Source organism: Eulemur rufifrons, chromosome 2 (genome assembly GCF_041146395.1).
Source record: "Eulemur rufifrons isolate Redbay chromosome 2, OSU_ERuf_1, whole genome shotgun sequence".
NCBI lineage: Eukaryota > Metazoa > Chordata > Mammalia > Primates > Lemuridae > Eulemur > Eulemur rufifrons.
This window is the reverse complement of record NC_090984.1, coordinates 19,289,625-19,312,239: the sequence shown is the minus strand read 5'-3', so window position 1 is coordinate 19,312,239 and position 22,615 is coordinate 19,289,625. Positions and strand designations below refer to the sequence as shown.

At 55.1% G+C, this 22,615-nt stretch overlaps 1 protein-coding gene across 3 annotated transcripts; it reads right to left on the bottom strand.

Moving 5' to 3' along the window:
• Positions 1-55: 55 nt before the first annotated feature.
• On the bottom strand, positions 56-16,588 carry PLPP2 (phospholipid phosphatase 2). 3 transcript variants are annotated; one of them, XM_069481405.1, is made up of 6 exons: positions 16,492-16,588; positions 13,739-13,890; positions 13,235-13,512; positions 3,250-3,307; positions 2,830-3,006; positions 56-2,410 (listed from the first exon to the last, which is right to left on the bottom strand). In XM_069481405.1, exons 2-6 carry the CDS (start codon positions 13,772-13,774, stop codon positions 2,264-2,266), a joined length of 696 nt encoding a protein of 231 aa, XP_069337506.1. In that variant the 5' UTR covers positions 13,775-13,890; positions 16,492-16,588; the 3' UTR covers positions 56-2,263. The 3 variants fall into 3 exon arrangements, with proteins under 3 accessions (XP_069337506.1, XP_069337488.1, XP_069337497.1); XM_069481387.1 differs by having other exon boundaries at positions 58-2,410; positions 16,451-16,559; XM_069481396.1 differs by lacking the exon at positions 56-2,410 and adding an exon at positions 3,398-3,470 and having other exon boundaries at positions 2,836-3,006; positions 16,451-16,559.
• Between the last annotated feature and the right edge of the window lie 6,027 nt (positions 16,589-22,615).

Sequence of the window (22,615 nt, the reverse complement as noted above, 5' to 3'; positions counted from 1 at the left end):
GATCTCCTATAAAAGCACAATAATGTATTGTACCTAAAAAACTCAACAGAAATTCCTGCTTATCATCAAATACTTAGGAGGGGTTTTCCAAAAACCAATAAACCTCAGAAGGCAGGGATGCTGGGCCACGAGCACATGCCCATGAGAAACAATATTTACACGGCCGAGAGTCTATGAGTTTCCTTCGAGAAACAGCAAAAGAAATATCCTCTTTGCACAATGAAGGGAAAAAACTATTTTTTCCGTAAAGCCATAAGGGTGTGGGCAGTCTAAACCTAAAATGATGCAGGAGAGCTTCCCTGTAGAGCCATGTGGGCGGAGCAACGTGTCCTAACTTCCAACACGCCTGCGTTTTGGTGCTGGGAACCCGTAAGGATCACGGAGCCTGACGCTGCATCTCTGCTCTGCCCATCGGTGCGGGCAGCATGTGAAGTGTCCAGATCATGAGCACCAGTGACAGACGCCACCTCCCACAGGCCGCGGCCTCCAGCAGGCCACATCTGAAGCTGCATTTACTGTGACGGTTGCACCATCTTGGCGAGACCATCACGGTGGTCCTGGCCTTCAAGGCCACCGCACCTGGAGGAGAGCGAGCTGGCGGGCGTCAGGGCACCTGTGTGCCACCCCATCTGCTCCTCACCCGAGTGACGCTCAGTGGGGTGTGGCTGGGAACCCCACCCTGTCCACTGACACAGACACACCCCCAAGCCTGGACATGTCCTCCTCATGCGCAGTGAGGGCTGCGTCACCACCTGCTGCTGCATCCTGGGACACCTGGGCTCCTTGGCCCTGGGGAGCTTCACCTCGACTTTCCTGGCCCGGAGCCTGCCTGACACCTTTCATGGAGCCAAGTTCCCGACGTCCAGCATGCTGCTGTTCTGCAGCATCTGGGTGACCTTCCTCCCTGTCTACCACAGCACCAGGGGAGGTCACAGTAGCCGTGGGGCTCGTCTCCGTCTTGGGCTGCCATGTAGGACTCCCCGGCGCCTCCCTGCCCCCAAGTGCTGCATTCCCCTGCTAAGGCCTGATGGGAACACTCACAGGTGTAAGGAACAAAACAGGTGCTAGGTGCAGATAAAACATTGTTAGATACTTAAATCATCCGTTGCAAAGAGATGTTCAATAAAAAGCTAACTTTACTCTACCTTCCCCTTGAAGAAGTAAGCTCTGTGTGCTCTGTAACAGCTACAGGGACCCCAGCCCCTCAATCATCAGTTTCAGGAGTGTGGCCCCCACACGCATGGGCCTGGTTCATGCCAGAGGGAGCAGTGTTGGGCCTACAGGACCCAGGGAGTGCAAGGGGACTTCCTACAGGGGCCCCAGGAACCCTGGGGACGTGTGCAGCTGGGAGTGGCACTGCTGAGAGGGGAGGGCTGGAGGGCAGGGGTCCTGGTCTGGCGAGGAGAGGGGCTCTGAGGCCTCAGGGCTGGAGCAGCGCCCAGAGGGTTAGCGAGAGGAAAGAACAGGCTGCGGGAAAGGGGGTGAGGAGTCACGCTCCAGGCCACACCCTGTGTGTGATCCCAGCCAGAGGTTCTACGTGCACCTCCTGGAAGCTGCCCCCCGAGGCTTGGCGCCCAGCCGGCCAGCCATGCTCTCACTCCTATCTGCGTTTGTGGCCTCAACCAGGGGAGCCTTGGGCCTTCCAGGCCCCTCTAGCGGAGCCTCCTCACTGAGGGGAACCTCAGGGCCGACTCAGCACAGGCTCTTCCTCCACCGCACCCCCCTCAGCAGCGAGACGACCCGAGTGCTGACCCGGTGCCGTGCCAGGGAGTGGAAGGGGCTGGGCAGTCGGCCTGTGGCTCCTACGATCACAGCGAGTGGACGCTCCTTCGTTCTGGCGCGTCGTCTCATTCAGCAGCGAGGCGACCCCTGGGCTCGCTGAGCCCCCTCTGCCATGGGGAACATTGTCCTCAAAAGGGCCATAAGAACAGAGGCACTGATACCATTTGTCAAACAAATGCCCTATTTTACTAAAACTCCACATGTACATTACATCTTACAAAAACAGCATCTATCTACTCTCTTGGTCCCTTCCCTAACCCCATAACAGAAAGGGGGTATTCAGGGAGCTCTGAGGACGGACCCCCCCAGATACTCAGGGCTGGCCAAGCACCCCAGACCCCTGGTCCAGTGCAGAGGGTGGGCAGTGGAGCCCGCTCACTGCTGCCATCAGTCCACCTGTCCAGAGCCCGCGCGGCCTCACCAGGGCAGGCGCCGGGCCTCCGCCGGACTCACAGCCAGTCCCTGCCTGGGCGGGTCGCCCTCAGGAGGAGAGTGGGTACCCGTAGTGGTTGTGCTCAGCCTCGCCCAGCGTCAGCGTCAGCGACAGGCTGGGCTTCCGCTCCAGCTCCTCCTCCTCCGGGCAGTGCTGTAGGGGCCGGACTTTGAAGAAGTCTGAGACATAGCGGACCTGGCAGAGGGGAGGAAGGTGAGAAGCTGGGTGGGGCTGGGCAGGGACTAGGAGTGAGGTCTTGGGTGGGGGTGGGGGGCCGAGAGGAAGGGTTACCATGGGTGGGCAAGAGGAAGAGAGCCTGGGATGGAGGAGTGGGACCCTAGGGGAAGATGGATGGAGAGGATGGGGGGAGGGGGGGGGGGGCCCAGGGATGGACTTGGGGGGAGGGGGCCAGGGAAGGAGGGGGGAGGGGCCAGGGCAGGACTAGGGGGAGGGGGCCAGAGAAGGAGGAGGGAGGGGGCCCAGGGAAGGAGGGGGGAGGGGGCCCAGGGAAGGACTGGAGAGAAGGGGTCAGGGAAGGAAGGGATAAAAGGGACCAGGAAAGGACTGGGGTGGGGGTGCGGCTCTGGACTAAGAACGGGGGTCCAGGAGCTCACCGTTAGGCCAGCCACCAGTGCTCCCTGCAGGAGGCCAACAAGGACGTCACTCCAGTGGTGTTTGTGGTCAGACACTCGGGTGTAGCCCACGTAGAGTGCAAAGGCCACCAGGAAGAACTGAACTGTGGGCCGCAGCAGCCTTGCCCACTTCCAACAGAGCCGCGCCTGCACATAGAGCTGGGACAGGGCGCGGGTGCGTCAGCCTGGGCACCGCCAGGCACCCCTACACCCACTGCACAGGCGGCAGCGCCAAGGCCAGGAGAGCACGGATCGGGCGGACCCAGGGCCTCCAGTCCTTATGAACAAACCAGTGAGCCTCTCATCACCACTCCCACCCACCCCACCTTACAGATGGGAAAACTGAGGCCCAGGGAAGGAAAGGGAGTGACTTAGCCTTGGTTCCCCGAGCGACAGACTCACAGCCAAGAACATCATGCAGTACATCCCGAAGGAGGAGTGTCCCGAGTAGAAAGACAACCTAGGGAAGAAGGTAGTGGGGTGACATCTTTAAGCCTCTCCCTGGTCCCGCCCCTCTGGCTGTTTTCCCCAAAGTCTGAGCGCTCCTCACTTGGAAGCCGCTGGTCTTAGACACTTTCGAATCCCAGGGGAGACAGTTTTTCCCTCCTCCGCTTTCCAGCAATCTGACAATGGAATAGAGTTTCTACCTGAGGACTCTGAGGCCTGACTGCAGAGCCAAGGCCGATGACCGTAAACTGAAAGTAAAACCCCAAGTCTCTGCGAACTGAATGGACCCCTCTTGGCCAAGGGGACCCCAGAACCCTCACAACCCAAACTCAGCTCCCAGCCGTGTCGGGATGGGAGAGAGAAAGCACAACTGCACGTCTGTGGTTCCCTCATAAACATCCAGGACTCCTCCTGCAGCGTGTTAAGTGTGTGCATTGGCCGCCCTGCTCGGTGTAAAGTCCTGTTGCCTGTGTCCTCTTTGAAGCATGTGTGCCTGGCTCTGGCCGGCTCAGCCTGATCCCCTTTATGAGAACTAAAGCTCTCCTTTTCCAGAAGCATAAACCTCATCCATAATTTTTTAAATTAACACGACTGCGCCAAGCAAACAGTTAACACCAGTTTTGTCTGTGCGCTTTCTTTTCAGGATTATTTCCTGTCCGTGGAACTGAGGGAAGTTTCACATTTTCTTTCTATATAAACTCGATTGAGTAAAGGACATCAATGCAAGTGGAGAAAGCAGAGCAAGGAACTGTAAGGCTGGTGGCAGGCACCGTCCCTTCCCTAATGAAAAAGAAGCCCCTCCTCTGTCCGTTACGGGAGGTGGCGGACGCCGAAGGGCTTGTATGCGTACACGCTCCCTTCTCCCTTCCTGACCTTTCTCAGATTGAAAAGCACCTAGGTTCGTTTTCTAATGACCCTACAGCCCACACCAAAGAATTCCGTTACTTGACACAGGCATATGACCTTACCTGGCACGATATTTTTGTTATACTATCCTCTACGCTTACTACTGATGAAAAGGAACGCGCCTGGACAGCGGCTCAGGAATATGCTGACAATGTCCACCTCACAGACCACTCTGTGCCAGTGGGGGCCGAGGCTGTCCCTCACAAAGAACCAGAGTGGGAATACCAACTCGACACCCCGGCTGGCCAGGAGGGCAGGAAACGGCGGGACTGCATGTTGCAGTGTGTCCTTGCCGGCCTCCAGGCTGCGGCACATTGCACTGTAAATTATGACAAACTCAGGGAAATCACTCAAAGGGCAGATGAAAACCCTCTGGCCTTTCTCAGCCGCCTTACAGACGCCCTTATCCAATATACCCACCTAGAGACTACCTCCCCCACAGGGACTACTGTCCTTGCAACTCACTTTATTACTCAGTCCTCCCCTGACATCAGAAAGAACCTCAAAAAGGCAGAGGAGGGCCCTCAGACCCCTATCCGAGACCTCATGAATATGGCATTTAAAGTCCTCAATCCCCAAGATGAACAGGCAGAGGCCCAAAGGGAGGCCCGTGTCCGCCAAAAGGCACACCTGCAGGCCCAAGCCTTGTTTGCAGGGAGACCCAAGAAACCATCGACCTCGTCTAAGGTGACCAGCTGCACTCCACCAGGCACCTGCTTCAAGTGCGGTAAGGAAGGCCACTGGGCCAAGTGGTGCCCGCAGCCATGTTGAGCCACCAAGCCTTGCCCAGCATGTGGTCAAGAGGGACACTAGAAAAGTGACTGCCTCTTGGGACAGAAGTCCGGAGGGCCAGTCCTTCCATCCCTAGACCTGCCGATGGCAGCTTGGGGTCTGGCTGCCAAAGACTGAAGAGACCCCGACTCAACGACCCCATCACCCTTGCCGAGCCCAGGGTAACAATCAAGGTAGCGGGTAAGGCAGTGTCCTTTCTGGTTGACACGGGGGCTACCTACTCTGTCCCGCCTTCCTTTTCAGGCCCTACCTATCCTTCCCAGGTGTCGGTCGTGGGTATTGACGGCAATCCCTCTCGGCCCCCCACCACGGGTCCCCTAACCTGCCTAATAGATGACCGTCCCATCACCCATTCCTTCTTTATCATGCCCTCCTGTCCTGCTCCACTATTGGGAAGAGATTTATTAACCAAGCTGGGCACAACCTTCTACTTTTCCTCCAGAACTTCCACCCTCCTTCTTCTCTCTCTCTCTCCAGATTCCTCAGCTCCGCCCACAGCCTCTCCCGCTTTACCAAGTCCTACATACCTCCTCCCACCAGAACTCGTAGACCCCCAGGTTTGGGACACCTCCACCCCAGTGGTGGCCACACACCACACCCCCATCCTCATTCGACTCAAAGTCCCCTCATTCTTCCCTTCCTGGCCACAGTTCCCTATTTCACCAACTCACCGCAGAGGTCTAAAACCCATCACAGAACGTCTTCTGCGTGAGAAACTTTTAATTCCAACCGACTCTCCCTATAACACACCCATTCTCCCGGTAAGAAAGCCAAATGGCTCCTACCGGCTAGTCCAGGACCTCAGACTCATTAATGAGGCAGTTGTCCCCATACACCCCGTGGTGCCTAATCCCTACATTTTACTCTCTCATATTCCACCCTCCACCACCCACTTTTCTGTCCTGGACCTCAAGGACACTTTCTTCACCATTCCTTTAGACCCAGTCAGCCACAATCTCTTTGCCTTTACGTGGGAAGATCCCGACACGAACATGTCTCGACAACTCACTTGGGCTGTCCTGCCCCAGGGGTTCAGGGACAGCCCCCACCTCTTTGGTCAGACTCTCGCCCAAGATCTTCTTCAATGCCCTTTACAACCAAGCACTGTCCTCCAATATGTGGACGATTTATTACTCTGCAGCCCCTCATACTCCTACAGCCGCACACACACTGCCTCTCTACTCAACTTCCTTGCCTCTAAGGGCTACAGGATGTCCCCCTCCAAAGTTCAGCTGTCTAAGCCTACTGTCACTTACCTTGGACTTAGTCTCACCCCCACTTCCCGTCATCTCACTGTTGATTGCCAGCAGGCCCTCCGCGACCTCCAGCCTCCCACCACTGTGGAACAAATTCTATCCTTCCTTGGGTTTGTTGGTTTCTTCTGACCCTGGATCCCCAACTTCTCTCTCCTTGCCAAACCCCTCTATGAGGCAGCACGTGATGCCTCTGCTGGTCCTCTCTTAAACCCTCAGGCTGTCTGCCGTGCCTTCCTAAAACTTCCCGACTCTCTCCTACAAACACCCCTCTAAGACTCCCTCATCCTGAAAAACCCTTTAACCTCTACACGGATGAGAGCCAGGGCCTGGCCCTCGTCGTCCTCACCCACCCTCTGGGACCTTACTCCCATTTCCACCCCAGTGGCCTACTTATCCAAACAGCTGGACACCACGGTCCGTGGCCGCCCTGTCTCCGTGCCTTAGCTGTGGCCGCTACTCTCACCAGGGAGGTCCTGAAACTCTCCCTGGGACAGAACTTACATGTCTTCTCCACCCACCGCTTACAGGACCTTCTAACTCACCGCTCTTTAGCCCTCCTCACTCCGTCTAGACTACGGGAATTCCATCTCTTATTTATTGAAAATCCCACCATTACTTTATCTCAGTCCCCGACTCTAAACCCTGCCACTCTGCTCCCCATTCCCTGCCTAACCCTGTCCTCACACTCCTGCTCAGAAATGGTTAAAGCCTCCACTACCCCTAAACTCGATCTGTCGGACAAGCCACGTCCTACAGCGGACTTAACTTTCTTTATTAATGGCAACTCCGTCACAGGTGAGGACGGCAAACGCCAGGCGGCCTATGCCATTGTCTCTGCCTCTCAGGTAATAGAAGCCACCTGTCTTCCGGAGAGCACCACCTCCCAAAAGAGAGCCTTACACCTAGCCAAAGGCAGGATTGTAAATATTTATTTACACAGACTCCAAATATGTATTTATAATAACTCACTGCCATGCTGCCATATGGAGAGAACAGGGCTTTCTCTCCACCAAGGACTCCCCTGTTATTAACGCCACCCTTATCTCCCGTCTCCTCGAGGCCCTTCAGTTACCCACCCAATTAGCTATCATACACTGCAAGGGACACCAGTCGGACTGGTCCCTTGTCACTAAGGGAAACAACTATGCTGATACTGTCGCCCGCAGCCTAACATCCCCAAAACACCCTAGTCCGGCTCCTCTTCTTTTCCTTTCCATTCCTTCCCTCCAGCCTCGCTACACTCCAGAGGAGCGCGACAGCCTTCTCACCCAAGGGGGATCAAACACCACTGAAGGGTGGGTCCTTCTTAAGGACGGCAAGCTGGCTCTCCCTAAGGCACAGGCCCCGGAACTCGTTGGCCAGGTCCACTCTTCACTTCATATTGGCACTAAGGGCCTCTTCCACCTCTTACAGCCTCTATTTTCACACCCTGCCCTATATTCTCTCATCAAAACTGTTTACTCGAACTGTGACATCTGTGCCTCTGTTAACCCTCAAGGGGGCTTCAAACCCCCTATATCCACCCACCAGATGCGTGGTCACCTCCCTGGACAAGACTGGCAGGTCGATTTCACCCATATGCCACCTCACAGGCGTTTCAAATATCTTTTAACACTGGTAAATACCTTTACGGGATGGGTTGAAGCCTTTCCCACTGCCAATGAAACTGCCGCTACTGTTGCCTCCACTCTCATTACGAAAATTATCCCACACTTCGGCCTTCCTTCCTCCATTCAGTCTGACAATGGCCCTGCTTTTGTTTCTAAGGTTGTTCATCAGGTCTGTGAGGCTCTCCATGTCGAGTGGAAACTTCATGTTCCCTGCAGGCCTCAGTCCTCAGGAAAGGTTGAAAGGGCTAACAGATTAATCAAAGACCACCTCACCAAACTCATTATTGAGACCCGCCAAGCATGGCTTGACCTTTTGCCCTTAGCTCTCACCCGGATCAGGGCAGCCCCTCGACATCCCACCTACCTTAACCCTTTCGAACTCATGTACGGCCGGCCTTTTCTCATTAACCACCATCTTCCAGCCCAGCCCCCACCTTTGGCCTCCTGTCTCCCATATCTCTCCCTGGCCAGGCAACTTCTCCGGGCCCACATAGACAGATATCTGCCTCAGCCTCCAGAGACCGACTCAGATATCTCTCACACAGATATCCTCGACCCTTGAGACCAGCGTTGGAAAATTAAAGTCACAGGCAAAGCATACTGAAAAATACACGACTATTACCCTTCAGCGACTATTCACGTCAGCCGTGAATATGTCCTGGCCCACCAGACACAGGTTCAAATATCTATCCATATTCTGGAAGCAGAACAAACTCTAGCAGGACAACTTTCCTCCCGCCCTAAACATCCCCCTCTCACCTCCTGGCTAAATATTATTCAACATACCCTCGCCTTCCTAAACTCTTCTAAAATAATCTCTAATGTCTTCCCACTGTTTCCTCTGTGCCTCCCTTCAGCGACCCCCTACTGGCCGCTGTTCCCCTAAACTTTTCTAACCCCTAAAAGACTCCCTCATCAGGTCCCTCATGCTCCACTCCACTCACTCGAGTTCCCCTATGGGAACCTGAGCCCACAGGCCAACCTTACTCAGATGACATGTGCTATCTCACCTCCCTCACTGACCCCAACCTACAACTTCATGGACGCTGTCTCACTAACCATACTGTGACCATGACCACCTCTTCTGCTCCGGGACAGTTCTCCTGGTACAACGGAACACTTACCCGCTGCGTCAATACATCCACCCCGGGTCCTTGTTTCCCTGTCATGGTCGTCCCTCAATTAACTCTATACGCCTCAGGACTTACAGGAGGCGCCCTGGGCCACAGTGTCATTTCTGCCCAAGACTTTGCAGATCGCCTACAGCTATCCCTGGAAACCACGTCTGAGTCACTAACTTCCCTGCAGAGACAACTGACTTCCCTGGCTCAGTTTCTCCAACGCCGCCTGCAGGAATTATCCAGAGTAGCAGTAAACCACATGCTTCTTCACCCCTACTGTCCCCTTCCAGTCACCCCTCCACCAGCCGACTCCAGCCCATAGCCCCCCACTATGCCCCTCAAAAGCAGGAAGTAGCCAGAAAGACCGCGGCGCCCTATTATCACTAAAAGGCCCCTATTATCACTAAAAGGCCGGAATGTAAGGCTGGTGGCAGGCACCCCTCCCTTCCCTAATGAAAAAGAAGCCCCTCCTATTCCTGAATACCCACCCTAAAGCTGAAACAAAGAAATTCCTCACTCCTTGATCTCCTGACCAAAGAAGCTCCCATCCCCCATCCCTAAAAACGTATATAAACCCACTCAGACTTCTGGGCGGGGCAGCTTCTCTAGTCCCACTCGTGGGTCTGTGAGCCTCGCCCGGGTCCCTCTTGGGTCCCTCTCTCAGGGACTCGTTATCCCCACCTGGGAGCGCTCCAATAAAGCCTCTTTACTTATCCCTTTCAACTCTGCTGTCTTTCTTTCTCTGGCGCCGGCTACTTCAAAAAAACCTTACACAAACTCCAAAACCAAGAAAAAACTCGTGAAGGGTCACAATCCACGTTTTTGGACCTACTCGGAAGCTTGCAGCAACCAGAGGAAAAGCCTAACCCTAAACAGATGAAGATAAGCCAGTGGAATCTCAGAACAAACAGCTTTGTGGCATTTTAACTCTTCCTGGTCCCCGCCCCCAATGCCCTAACTGGTCTGACCCCAACCCTAGCAGACGACATGCCCTCCTGCACAGGCACCAGAGCCAGGTTTGCAAAGAACTGCAGCTATTTGTTTTGACTAGTCTGGTGGCTAGAGGGCCTTTATACCACCCAACAGCGCATTCTCTCAGTGTGAGGTGTGGGGGGTGGGACATTTATAGCAAATGCATCAGTCACCGCTGCCTCGGGCCATGGCAAGCACTTGAGGCAGCGAAGAGACAGGCTGGGGAATCAGGTGCTCTGAGGGCTCGGAATCTAGAAGGCCAGAGCTGGGCGGGGGCTCAGAAGATACCGCAAAGGCCCTGAGTGCACACAGCTCACTGGCTCTGCACACAAGAAGAGGTGCGAGCTAGGGCAGAGCTGCACACTTGCTCACCTGTTGAATTTTTGTCCCAACATAGAGCCTTCCTGCAAACCCTGGGAGTTTTTTGTGGGGGTTTCGGGTGTTTAAGGAAATTGTGCACTCACTAGCTGACCACTAAGCTAACAGAACGTCATGGGCACACCTGACAAAGATTACAGACAGTACAAAATTCGTTCAGAAAAGTCATTAAACAACAATAACTACAGCAAACAGCAATAACACACCCTACAGAGGGAGGGGAGTAGAATCCTATTTCCAGAGTTGCTATATTATAATATTCAATACACTCAGTTTTCAAAAAATTAAAAGGCATGTGGTAGAAAAAAAAAGTGTGGCCAATACAAAGAGAAATAATCTATTAATAGAAGCTGTCCCTGAAGAAACTCAGACGTTGGACTTACTAGACACACACTTTTTATTAGCCATTTACAATATGTTCAAAGGGCTAAAGGAACTGTAAGAACAATGTCTCTGGCCAGGCACGTGGCCCAGATCTGTAATCTCAGCACTTGGGGAGGCCAAAGCAGAAGGATCGGTTGAGGCCCAGAGTTCGAAACCAGCCTGGGCAACATTGTGAGAGCCCATCTCTACAAAAACTAAAAAAATTAGCCAGGCGTGGTAAGGCACACCTGTAGTCCCAGCTACTCAGGAGGCTGAGGCAGGAGGATGGCTTAAGCACAGGAGTTTGAGGCTGCAGTGGGCTGTGACTGTGCCACTACACCCTAGCCCGAGCGACACAGCAAGATCCTATCTCTAAAATATATATATATATATATATATAATATAATATCTGAAATAAAAATCCCCAACAGCATGTCTGAGCAAGCAGAAGAGAGTGAACTCAGAGATAGGTCAACTGAGATTATTCAGTCTGAAAATCAGAAAGAATGAAGAAAAATGAAGAGCTTCAGTCACCTGTGAGACACCATCAATCATACCAATATACACCTAACAGACATTCCCGGAGAGGAGAGAAAGGAGCAGAAAGGATATTTCAAGAAATAATGGCTGAAAACTTCCCAAGTTTCATGAAAAATATTAATCTACACATCCAAGAAGCTCAATAAACTCCAAGTAGGATAAACCCAAAAGGACCCACACAGAGGCACATGACAATGAAACTATCAAAAGATAATGCCAAGGCCGGGCGCGGGGGCTCACGCCTGTAATCCTAGCACTCTGGGAGGCCGAGGCGGGTGGATCATTTGAGCTCAGGAGTTCGAGACCAGCCTGAGCAAGAGCGAGACCCCGTCTCTACTAAAAATAGAAAGAAATTATATCGACAACTAAAATATATATAGAAAAAATTAGCCGGGCATGGGGCGCATGCCTATAGTCCCAGCTACTCTGGAGGCTGAGGCAGGAGGATTGCTTGAGCCCAGGAGTTTGAGGTTGCTATGAGCTAGGCTGACGCCATAGCACTCTAGCCCGGGTAACAGAGTGAGACTCTGTCTCAAAAAAAAAAAGATAATGCCAAAGAGAGACTCTCACAGGCACAAGAGCCAGGGGCAACTCATACTGCACAAGGGTCCCTCAATAACACTGGCAGCTCACTTCTCATCAGAAGCCAGCGAGATGCTACATTCAAAGTGGTGAATGAAAACACAGCCTGTCAACCAAGAACTCTGTATCTGGCAAAGCTCTAAAAATGAAAGAGTAATCGAGACATTCCCAGATAAACAAAACCTGAGAGAATTTATTGCCTAGTATCCTTGCCCTACAGGAAATTCTAAAGGGAGTCTTTCAGGGAGAAATGAGGACACTAGACAGTCACTTGAATCCACAGAAAGAATAACAAACACCAGTAAGGGTAACTATATCATGAAAAGTCAATATTAATATATTTTTGATTTGTAATTTCCCTTTTATCCCTATATGATTTCTAAAAAACAACTGCATAAAACAGTAATTATAAACTTACGTTGATGGGCGTACAGTGTATAAAGATATAATTTGTGATAATAACATCACTGGGGACCGGACCTATAGAGTATAGTATATACTATATGGTAGCAAACTTTGTGCATAATATTGAAAATTAACTGTCATTAATCTAGATTGTTATAAACTAAAATGGTACTTGTAATCCCTACTAAAAACATAACTCAAAAGACTCACTTGAGATCCAAAGATGCAAATAGGTTGAAAGTACTAGAATGGAAAACAAAATATTCCATGAAAACAGTAACTAAAAGAGAACCAGAATACGTATACTAATATTAGACAAAATAGACATTAAGACAAAAATTGTTATGAGAGACAAAAAGTCATATGTCACTCATAATGATAAAAGGGTCAATCTGTCAAGAGAATATAACAATTACAAAGAGGTAAATACTGAACAGAGCCCCAAAATACATGAAGTGAAACTGACACAACACTCCGATACGGACCGACTCTGCCAACACAGAAAATAGGTTAGTGGTTGCCAAGGGTTGGGGGTGACAGCAAATGAAGACAGGGTTTCTTTGGGGTGTGATGAAAATATTCCTGAATTAGATAGAGCAGACAGATGCAAGACACTGTGAATGTACTAAAAATGAATTATATTCATTAACATGGATACAATAGTGAATTTTATGTTACGCAAATTTTATTTTAATTTTTAAAAAGGACATCAATTAGATGAGAAGTTTAACGAGCTATCAGTAGAGATGGTACGAAGGCGGGGCAGAAGCCAGTGGGCAGCGCCTGAAACTCAGGGAGGGGCTCCCCTCCCTGTGGCCTCCCGGGGTCTACAGGACCCACGAGCACCCAAGGTCTTGCTCCTGCCCGGCCCCTGCCTGACCAGCGCCTCGGCACTCTTCTCGATGCGGCTCCTGGGGCTTCTCCAGCCCTACCCTCCCACAGGAGAGGGGATGTCTGGCTCAGGCTCCCCCAGCATCGCCCAGAGTGAAGGCTGCCGCTGCCGACCCACACTTACCGGGCCTCGGTGACATTAGTGGGGCTTCCCCTGCACACCTTCTCCACCTGCACGTAGACAGAGCAGTTGACCCGGCTCCAGTCGGGGTCACAGACAGCCAGGAAGTTGGGCCGCAGACGGCCAGTCATGTACTTGGCCAGGTCTGTCAGAGACTGGCTCACAGCAGCTCCGAACAGGAACGTCCCCAACACCTTGTACAGGGCAGCCACGTAGTTGTTGAAGTCAGAGCGGGAGTAGAGGCGGTCCGTGTACACCAGGTAGGCTTCCCCCGCAGAGACCTGCAGAAGGCAGCCGAAGGGCCACCAGGCTGGGCTGGGGTGGCCATGGGGACTGCCAGGGGTCTTGGCCAGCCCCCGGACCACCCTCAGGCTGCTGGGGGCTTGGGGACTCCAAAGGGGGCCCTGTCCCCACAAGTACCACCCAGGGCAGAGTGGTGCCATCGGGCCCCACAGACCTCCAGGGCAGGGCTGTGCCCCTCCCCACCCCCAGCCCCTCCCGCCTTACAAGGACCACGGTGACTGTGATGGTGACCACGGCCATGAGTCCATGGGTGATGGTGTCTGGACGGTAGGGGTACCGGATGGAGTCATCTCCACAGTAAAATCCTCGCTTGTACGGGGCATTCACCAGCGTCAGGATGGTGAAGGGCAGAGAGGCTGGGGTGAGGGAGAGAAGCCCAGGAAGCCGCGTGGTTCTCCCACAGCTGAGCCTTGGCTTCCGGTCCCCCCACCTCCACTCCCATCACACAGCTAGGAGGAGCTTCTCTCATGCAAACGGAGGCTGCTGCACCATTCAAGCACACGTGGCTCCCCTCGCCCTCAGACAATCACCAAATCCCTCCCCAGGCCCTCGTCCCACCCTCACCCATCTATACCCTCTCCCCTCGCTCACCTTCCAGCCTCCTTTCTGCTCCTTGAACAAACCCAGCAAGCACCCAGCCCAGGGCCTTTGCACAGGCACTTCTCTCTGCCCTAGATATCTTTGATACCTTCTAGTCTCAGCTTCATCCCCCCTCCCGCCTGTCTACCCCTGACATCACTCCCAGAACAAGAAACGCCTGTATTCATATCCCTTGTCCCCATGTGTAATTATGCAATCACTTGTGTGACACTTGCTTGAATTTCCCCGTCCATCCGTGAGCACCAGGAGGGGCCTGTCATGTGCAGGGCTGAGTCCCTGGAGCCTGCTTGGGCCTGGCCAGGGCAAGTGTTAGACCAGGACAGACACAGCCTTGGCCTCAGGGAGCCCAGTCCAATAGCCCAGGGGTCAAAGACACCACGTAATGAGCCCAGGGAGGCAGGAGCCAGCTACAGAGACTGGGGCAGAGGGCAGCTCCCTACTCCATGGGCAGGTGCACAACCAAAGCCTGGGCCAGCTTCCCCGGAGACAAACCAAGGTAGGACACCTGTGCCCCGCACTAGTATAAAATAGTGTGGCTTCTCAGAACTGTGGATGCCAGGCGGGGAGCAGGCGTCCTCGCACTCCTCCCCATAGGCCCACTGGGCAACACTGTCGAACACTTTCGATGCTGAGTCTGAGGACATAACCCAGTAAGGAAAGCAAAGAGGTCCACCTCACAGCCTGGGACAGAGAGGCTAGGGAACGAAGACGAACAGGACAGGGGTGCGGAGCAGAAGAGGAGGTGGCAGTCTGGGAGGCAGCTGTTAGATGGGGCTGTGGGGTGGGCTGCGGGAGTGGGGGGTGCCTGAAGGAGGTGAGATGGCTCCAAGGAGGTGGCAAGAGAGCAGCGGCAGAGGGAGCAGGCAATGGGGCCCAGGGTGGAACTGCACCTGCGGCGGGCAGGGCGTGCGGGAGAGGCTGGGCCGCAGTGTATTAAAGGGCCAGGGTTACAAGGTGCTGAGAAAGGAAGCCCTGCCCCTCCCACAGCGGAGTACGGCCGTCTCCCACCCCCCACCCCCGCCCCGCCCCAGCACCTTCCACCGGAGATTCAGACACCCCCATCGGCGCGCCCCAACACAGACTCCCCCTCTTCATTCAGGCACCCTGAGAGCCTCCCTGCCCTCACACCACCTAAAACCCTGGATGGTGTATGTATTCGAGCTTCTCCGCCTGGGCCACCACCACAGGGCACACTGCCGCAGTACCCAATCTGCTCTCCGCTGGGCCGCCCGCTGCGGTGTGACCTCCAGCAGGCGGCTCAACCTCTCGGGGTCACAGTTGGGAAGGATAGCAGCACCTCCCTCAGACTCTTTAAGGGGAATGGTTTCATTATTGTAATGTTGCTTAACGCCTAGCATACGTTAAGTGCCACATAATGTTTAACACAGGTGCTCACGAAATGGTACCCAGGGCTGGCTGGCAAACGCCCCACGGGGCCTTCTTGCTGTCACCTGGCCCACCCCAAAAGGGGTCTCCTCCGGGATCCGGAAAGAGGGCCCGGCCTGTGCTAGCCCTGGCGGCAAAGCAGGAACCACACTGGGGGGGAGGGAGGACGGCGAAAGGGCACCTGCCCACCACCCCTACCCCCATCCCCACCCAGAATTCCGGGGCCATTGTCCGCTGGGCCACAGAGCAAACACTCGGCCTTTGTTCCCTGGACCCTGGGGGAGGGACGGGGGAGGGGCCGCTGGGGATGCCCCCTCCCCCAGCCTGGCCCGCAAACCCGCCGGACAGGTTTGGCTCTCGCCTGCCCCGTGTCCCGGTGCGCCGCAGCCTCTCCGTCTCTCCCAGGCCCGAGGGGAGGGCGCGCTAGACCCACCAGCCCACGCGGGGGTTCGAATCCCAGTGCCCGGGTTCCAGGCCAGGGTCAGCCAGCCCTGGGGCGGAGGAGTGGAGGTCCTCGGGGGTGACCCGCGGCCGCGCTCCCGCCCGGGCCGCCGCCCGAGTGAATCACCGCGCAGGCCGGCGGGGCGGCGCGCGTACGCCCTTCCGCGGCCCCTTCCTGCCGGCGGGCGCAGGAGGCTCACCCTTGCGCCTCGACCCCTCACGACCCTCCTGAGCCTGGCACGCGGGGAGAAACTGAGGCGGGGGGCGCACGTAGGCGCAAGGGCGCGCAGAGCGGGGGGCGCACGTAGGCGCAAGGGCGCGCAGGGCGGGGAGCGAGAGGGTCCTCCGCCGAGCTCCCCCACCTCCGGGGGTCCTCTGAGAGTGGGGTGCAGCAGTCTCCCCTCCCGCCCTACAAACTTTTGCGGAGACTGGGGGCGTGTTCGTCCTGGGAAAGTCCCCAAAACACACCCGGGTCCCCGCGGCTCTTACCGACCAGCAAGCACAGCACGTCTAGCAGCACGAAGACCCACCTCCGCTCCATATCGCCCCCGCCCCGGGCCGCCCCCGCGACCCCAGACGCCGGTCCCAGCGCGTCCCGTCGCGCCTGGGCCCGGCCGCGGGGTCACGTGGTGGCGGAGCCCGGCCCAGCCGCGGAGGGCAGGGAGCGCGGGGAGCGGCCGGGAAGGGCGGGGAGCGGCGGGCGGGGCGGGGAGCCGGCGGACTCTGCCCTGCAGGCAGGGGCGGGGTGGGGCGCGTGTGCCGGGGGGTGGGGGGCGGCCGCAGGGAACCCCGCGTCCTCCCTGAGTCCCCGGGTCCGGAGCGGGCAGGGGTCTCCGAGCTGGGCGGGGTCGGCGGAGGCTCGAGGCCACCGCGGGTTGGGCCGGCTGCGTCCCGGCGCGGGGCGCGCGGGGAGGCGTAAGAAGGAAGAGGGGAGGTCGGGGCTGCGGGGAGGACGGCTCTGGCTCCCGCAGGACACGTCCCCCGACCCCCCCCCCGAGCCCCGGTTTCCTCCTCGGGAAATGGCGCTCGTGCCGCGCATCCTAAAACGCCCGAAAGCAGGAAGTACCTTAACACTGACGGGGCGCCGTGGCTTCCTGCAGAGGTGCTGCTCCCCCCGCAACACCTGCGGTCCCGGGCACTTTAGGTCAGGCTCATCAGCGCCCACCTGGGAGGGTCCTCCCGGCACACCTGCCGTCCCACTGGACGGAAGAGCACGCACAGGCGCCGAGATGGGGACCTGACGACGTGGTGCCGGGGTCTCGCCCCCCCCCCCAGGTTCTGGGGAGCCTTCAGGGTCAAAGGCACCTACGGTAGGGAAACCAGGGCCCGAGGGAGCCGTCCCATCCACTCAGTGACCTGGCGCCCATGCGGGGTCCTCTAGGCTGGGACCATCCCGGAGGCCCCACCTCCTCAGCATCCCTGCCGTGATTTTCGCGGACCTTCACGTTGGTTCGGTCACTTAAAGTCACACAGTAGGACGTGGCAGGGCTGGGACTGGAGCCCAGGCTGCCGTGCCCCGGGGTTCACGCCGGGACCTCCTTCCCACCAGCAGCTCCCTCCCCAACAGCCCTAAGACAGGGTGTGTCTTGGCCCTTTTTCACGCATGAAGGGAGTCAGAGAGGGGCGCCCCTCGGCCCAGGTCCGCCAGCAGGGACTTGAGCTCAGGGCCCTTGAGTCCTGTTTCCCGTATAGTCAGCGGTGCTAGGTGGGGCAGCATACGGCTCATCTGGGGCCCTCCAGAGGACAGGCTGGGGTTGAGGGTACTTCTCTCTGGCCAAGGTCTCCCGCGCCCAGGACAGCTTCCTTTTCCCAGGCAGATGAAGATGAGCCCCCCACCCCACACACAGAATAGCTCAGCACACCCGCAGGGCGTGACGAGACCCTGCGTGGAGACTCTGGTCCTGGATTTTCTGTCTGTGGTGTGCAGAGAGCGTAGAGGGGCATCTCGCGCCATCCACAGGCCCAACAGCACATCCCGAAATGCATGGCTTCCGCCCCCATCCCAGGCTTCCTCCAGGGCAGTGGGGTTGGACCCTTTGCAGAAGGGACTATTTCTCAGGGTCCCCTCCACCCCCCGCTGCCACTCACAGGGCGGGTGGGCCAGGCTCTAGCTCCAGTCATTCACTTGTTCGTTCGATCATTCATGCAAAGAATATGGAATTAGGGTTGTGAGAATTTCCCCCACACACCCCTGGCCAGCCTGGCACAAATGCTACATGCGCACATGTAGGTTAGCTGCCGTCATTACTGCACTTGCCCCACCCCTCAGTGCAGTCCTGAAGGCCCATCCACACTTTCTTCCAAGGTGCAGAGGCCATGACACTACTCCAGTCAGGAAATTCGAGGTCTTTACTGAGCACCTACTGTGTGCTGGGCAGGAGCAGGTAAGGGGGAGGGGGCGGCGTGGTGAGGGCTTCGGGGTTGGGCACTGAGGCAGGAGGAAGAGACCCAGGGGAGGATCCAGGGAGGCCAGAGGGAGGGGCTGAGGCTGGAGGGTGTCCCCCCCTCACCTCCCGCACTTCCCTCTGCTCAGGATTTGCGTCAGTCCTTAAAACTGCTGGGCAGGGACAGGATTAAAATCTGGTGGGGGCAGCAAGAATTAGGATTAGGGTTAGGATTGGGGTCAAGGCTCCTACGTGTGCTGCCGGGGTCCTGCAATCGTCAAGGAACTTCTTGTCAGAGCTTTCACAGCTGGGATCTACTGGCCCCCAGCTGCCGGTTCTTCCCTTTACAGGAAGAACCTAAGGCCAGCGTGGCTTCTCCCTCACCTGCAGATGGCAATACCTGGGCCCCAAGCTGGGTCCTCTGGAGACAGGACCAGCTCCTGGAGCCAGCTGGTCACCACCAGGCAATGAAGCTCAGGGCACTCTTGCCTCTGGGCCAGCACTGGCTCTTTGTTTCCAGACTGTCATGAAGATCGATATCCCTGGGAAGTGGGCAGAAAGGTGCTGGGCATATAGCCACTGCTTATGCTTTCTGTACTTCTCCTGGGACCCAGAGAGGTGAAGTATCTTGCCCAAGGTCACAAGGGAGTCATCTCCCAGATTTGTACCCTGGAGCTCTTGGGCATTTCCCCCCCCCACCTCAACCCCGCCTCAATGGTTCTGAAGCCGAGCAGTTGCCCTGGGCAGGGAAGGCTACGTGGCTGGATGGTTGGGAGTGACACCTTGGTGTGACTCCCAGTTTCCATGTGCCTCAGTCTTCCCATCTGCACAATGGGGACAGGACAGGACCTCCTGCCTGGGCTTGTAATGAATAAAGTTTGTGAAATGCTTGACCCAGAGCCAAACTCATTAGGAAACATCATTTAAGGGGCAAATGAATGGTGGGGGTAGGTACCATGACATCTTCCTGGAGTCTAGGTTAAAAAGGGCCAAAGACCACTATCTTTTTCTTTTTTTTTTTGAAATAGAGTCTCGCTTTGTTGCCCGGGCTAGAGTGAGTGCCGTGGCGTCAGCCTAGCTCACAGCAACCTCAAACACCTGGGCTTAAGCGATCCTACCACCTCAGCCTCCCGAGTAGCTGGGACTACAGGCATGCACCACCATGCCCAGCTAATTTTTTCTATATATATTTTAGTTGGCCAGATAATTTCTTTCTATTTTTAGTAGAGACGGGGTCTCACTCTTGCTCAGGCTGGTCTTGAACTCCTGAGCTCAAACAATCCACCCGCCTCAGCCTCCCAGAGTGCTAGGATTACAGGCGTGAGCCACCGCGCCCGGCCGAAAAAAACCACTATCTTGAAATTCAGAATCCAGCACGTTTTGCAATCCCTGGAGCACCTCTTAATTTAGGGTCATACAACCTGAGACTCAGGGATAGGGTGCCCTTCCAGTCTCAGCACCGAGTCTGGTGTCCCATGAACCGCCTCAGTCCTGGGTGAACAAAGCCTCCTCATACAGACAACCCTGACAGCACAGCCCCCTCCCGCCCATCACGGCCCACACCCCGAGTCTGTAAACTCCGAGATCACCTGTCTCCTCCCCAGTCTGAGCTCTGGGACCGCAGGACTGGCACACACTTGGTGCTCAATTCATGCTTACTGAATGAATGCCTGAACTACTGAGTGCTGAATGAATGAATGATGCTAGGGCCCGAGCCTGAGGTCATCAGGGATATTACAGCTCCAGGGAGCTCTCAGTCTGTGACGAAATTTCATGGGGTCACAGCAAAACAGGACATACAAGCAGCACTGGGACAGAGCATGTTCTCAAAGGGAGAGGTGGTTTCTAGCTGCTTCCTGCACAAAATGAGGAGGGAAGATGGTACGGGGCCACCCTATGAAATACTCAGTGAAGTCCCCATTACACCCCTTCCTGCCCCAAAACCAGGATACAGTGAAGCCAAGGAGAGTGACCTGGAAAGCCTGAGATTGTCTGCAAAGCTGCTGGACGTGCACAGACGCAAAGGCCCAGTATCCAACTCAAGAGGGAGAACGACCAGGGCAGTGGTGGAGGGGCTCCTGAGAATTCTGAGTGCCTCTGTGACTCCATCACTGTCCTGCATCACCCTGACGTGCTGGTCCCAGGGCAGGGACCCAGGCATTTCCCAAGTGCTCACTACAGGTGACGTTTCCAAATCTTCCCTGCACAGGCTGTCTTGTGGCTCTGGCATTCTACACTGGGGGCTTGGGAAGGTTTTGTGTGAGTGGGGACATTTGCCGAGCCACCACCCCTCCCTCCCCGTGGCCTTCATTCCAGGAGTGGGGCCAGATTTGCAGCCTGCAAGGACCCCAGGTGCTGGGCTCCGCCCAGAGGGCAGGTGGGCTCAGGAGCGCCCTCTGCCGGACACACAGGCAAAGCACATGGAGCAGGCGCTTTGCACCCACAGCCTCAACAGCCACTTTAGAACAGCCCAGGAAGAGGGTTACCAGATTCAGCAAATAAAAACACAGGACATCCTAGCTAAGTTCTGATGCCTGTGACAAATAAATAATTAATTAAAGATACAGGACACCCCATTAAATTTGAATCCCAGCACAGCAACCATTTTTTTGCCTAAGTGTGTCCCAGATATTACATGGGACGTACTTAGGTTAAAACATGTTTGTCTATAATTGGCATCTAAGTGGGTGTCCTGTATTTTATCTGGCCACCTGACCCAGGCACCACAAACCAGGAAGACAAGGACCACAAGGGAGAGATGAGCAGGCTGAACCGTGGGATCAGGCCAGTGGGATCAACAGTCACACTCCAGAGCCCACACCTCTTCCACATGGCCTGGGCCAGGAGGCTGAGCCTCTGGGGACAGCAGCCACCAGGACTGCCACCTCTGGCAACTTTCCCCTAGCCCCACAGAAACTGCCCCAGGAAGTCCAATCTCCAGATGGCCCAGCTGAGGCCTGGCTCCCTCAGGCCCAGGCGCTCGAATCCCCTTTGCTTCCTGGCATCTCCACTGACTCTTTCCAGCAGATTTCCACATGTGGTTACAATGCAAGTCACAGAAGATCTTCATCCCACTGTGAAGAGAAACAGGCAGGTGCGGTGGCTCATGCCCGCAATCCCAGCACTCTGGGAGGCCGAGGCGGGAGGATTGCTTGAGGTCAGGAGTTCGAGACCAGCCTGAGCAAGCGTGAGACCCCGTCTCTAATAAAAATAGAAAGATTAGCCAGGTGTGATGGTGCGCGCCTGTGGTCCCAGCTACTCGGGAGGCTGAGTCCAGGAGTTCGAGGTTGCAGTGACGACACCACTGCACTCCAGCTGGATGACAGAATGAGACTCTGTCTCAAAAAATAAAAACAAAAGAATAAAACAAAAAACAAATAAAAGAATAGCAAGATTTAAAGTAATTACTGAAAAAGTTTAAAGACTGTAGAAGACGGGGGGAAAGGTGAAGAAATGAAGAATTTCAGCAGAGAAATTAAAAAAACCCAAAAGTACAAATACTGAAAATAAAATAAACATTTTGAGAATTTAACACTCTGAGGGATGGACTAAACAGCAATCTGGAATATTGGAAAAGAGGCTAGGTGACCTCAAAGACAAGTAAACACAAATTGTTCAAATTGAAACAGCAAGCAAAGAATAAAACTTACAGAGACCCACAGGATGGCACCCAGGGCGGTAACACGCGCGACCGAGATGTGGGAGGACACCCAGGCCCCACACGTGTGAGGGGAGACCTGTGGGAGGACACCCAGGGCTGTCACTCGTGTGACTACAGACCCAAAATGAAGAAGGAGAGCATGGCATCAGAAGTAACTCAAGAAGGACAGGCCAAGACTCCAGGACCTGGTGAAGGACATCCGCCACCAGGTCCACGTCGCAGTGCAGGAAACTAGACCCAGGCATGTTACAAACCACTGAGGTCCAAACATGGAAATTCATGTATGTATATTCAGAGGAAAGAGATCTCAGAATCAGAGGAATAAAAGAGTGACAAAATTTCTCATCAGGAAAAATAGAAACCAGGAGTAAAAGGAATATCTTTAAAATGTTCAAAGGAAAAAACAGTCCACCTATAATTCCATATTCTGCCAAAATGTGCTTCAAAAATGAAGGTGGAATTAGAGCCTTTTCATCCAAATTAGAGCTAAGAGAGTTCACTGGCAGCAGACCTACAGCACAATAAATACTAAAGGCAGGCCGGGCGCGGCGGCTCACGCCTGTAATCCTAGCACTCTGGGAGGCCGAGGTGGGTGGATCATTTGAGCTC

Coding starts and splice junctions, on each gene's coding strand:
- PLPP2 (XM_069481387.1), bottom strand. CDS start 16,502: ATGGAGCGGAGGTGGGTCTTCGTGCTGCTAGACGTGCTGTGCTTGCTG. Junction 3,308..13,234: donor ACTAATGTCACCGAGGCCCG/GTAAGTGTGGGT, acceptor CTTCTTCCCTAG/GTTGTCTTTCTACTCGGGAC. Junction 3,007..3,249: donor ACTGCATGATGTTCTTGGCT/GTGAGTCTGTCG, acceptor GCCCTGTCCCAG/CTCTATGTGCAGGCGCGGCT.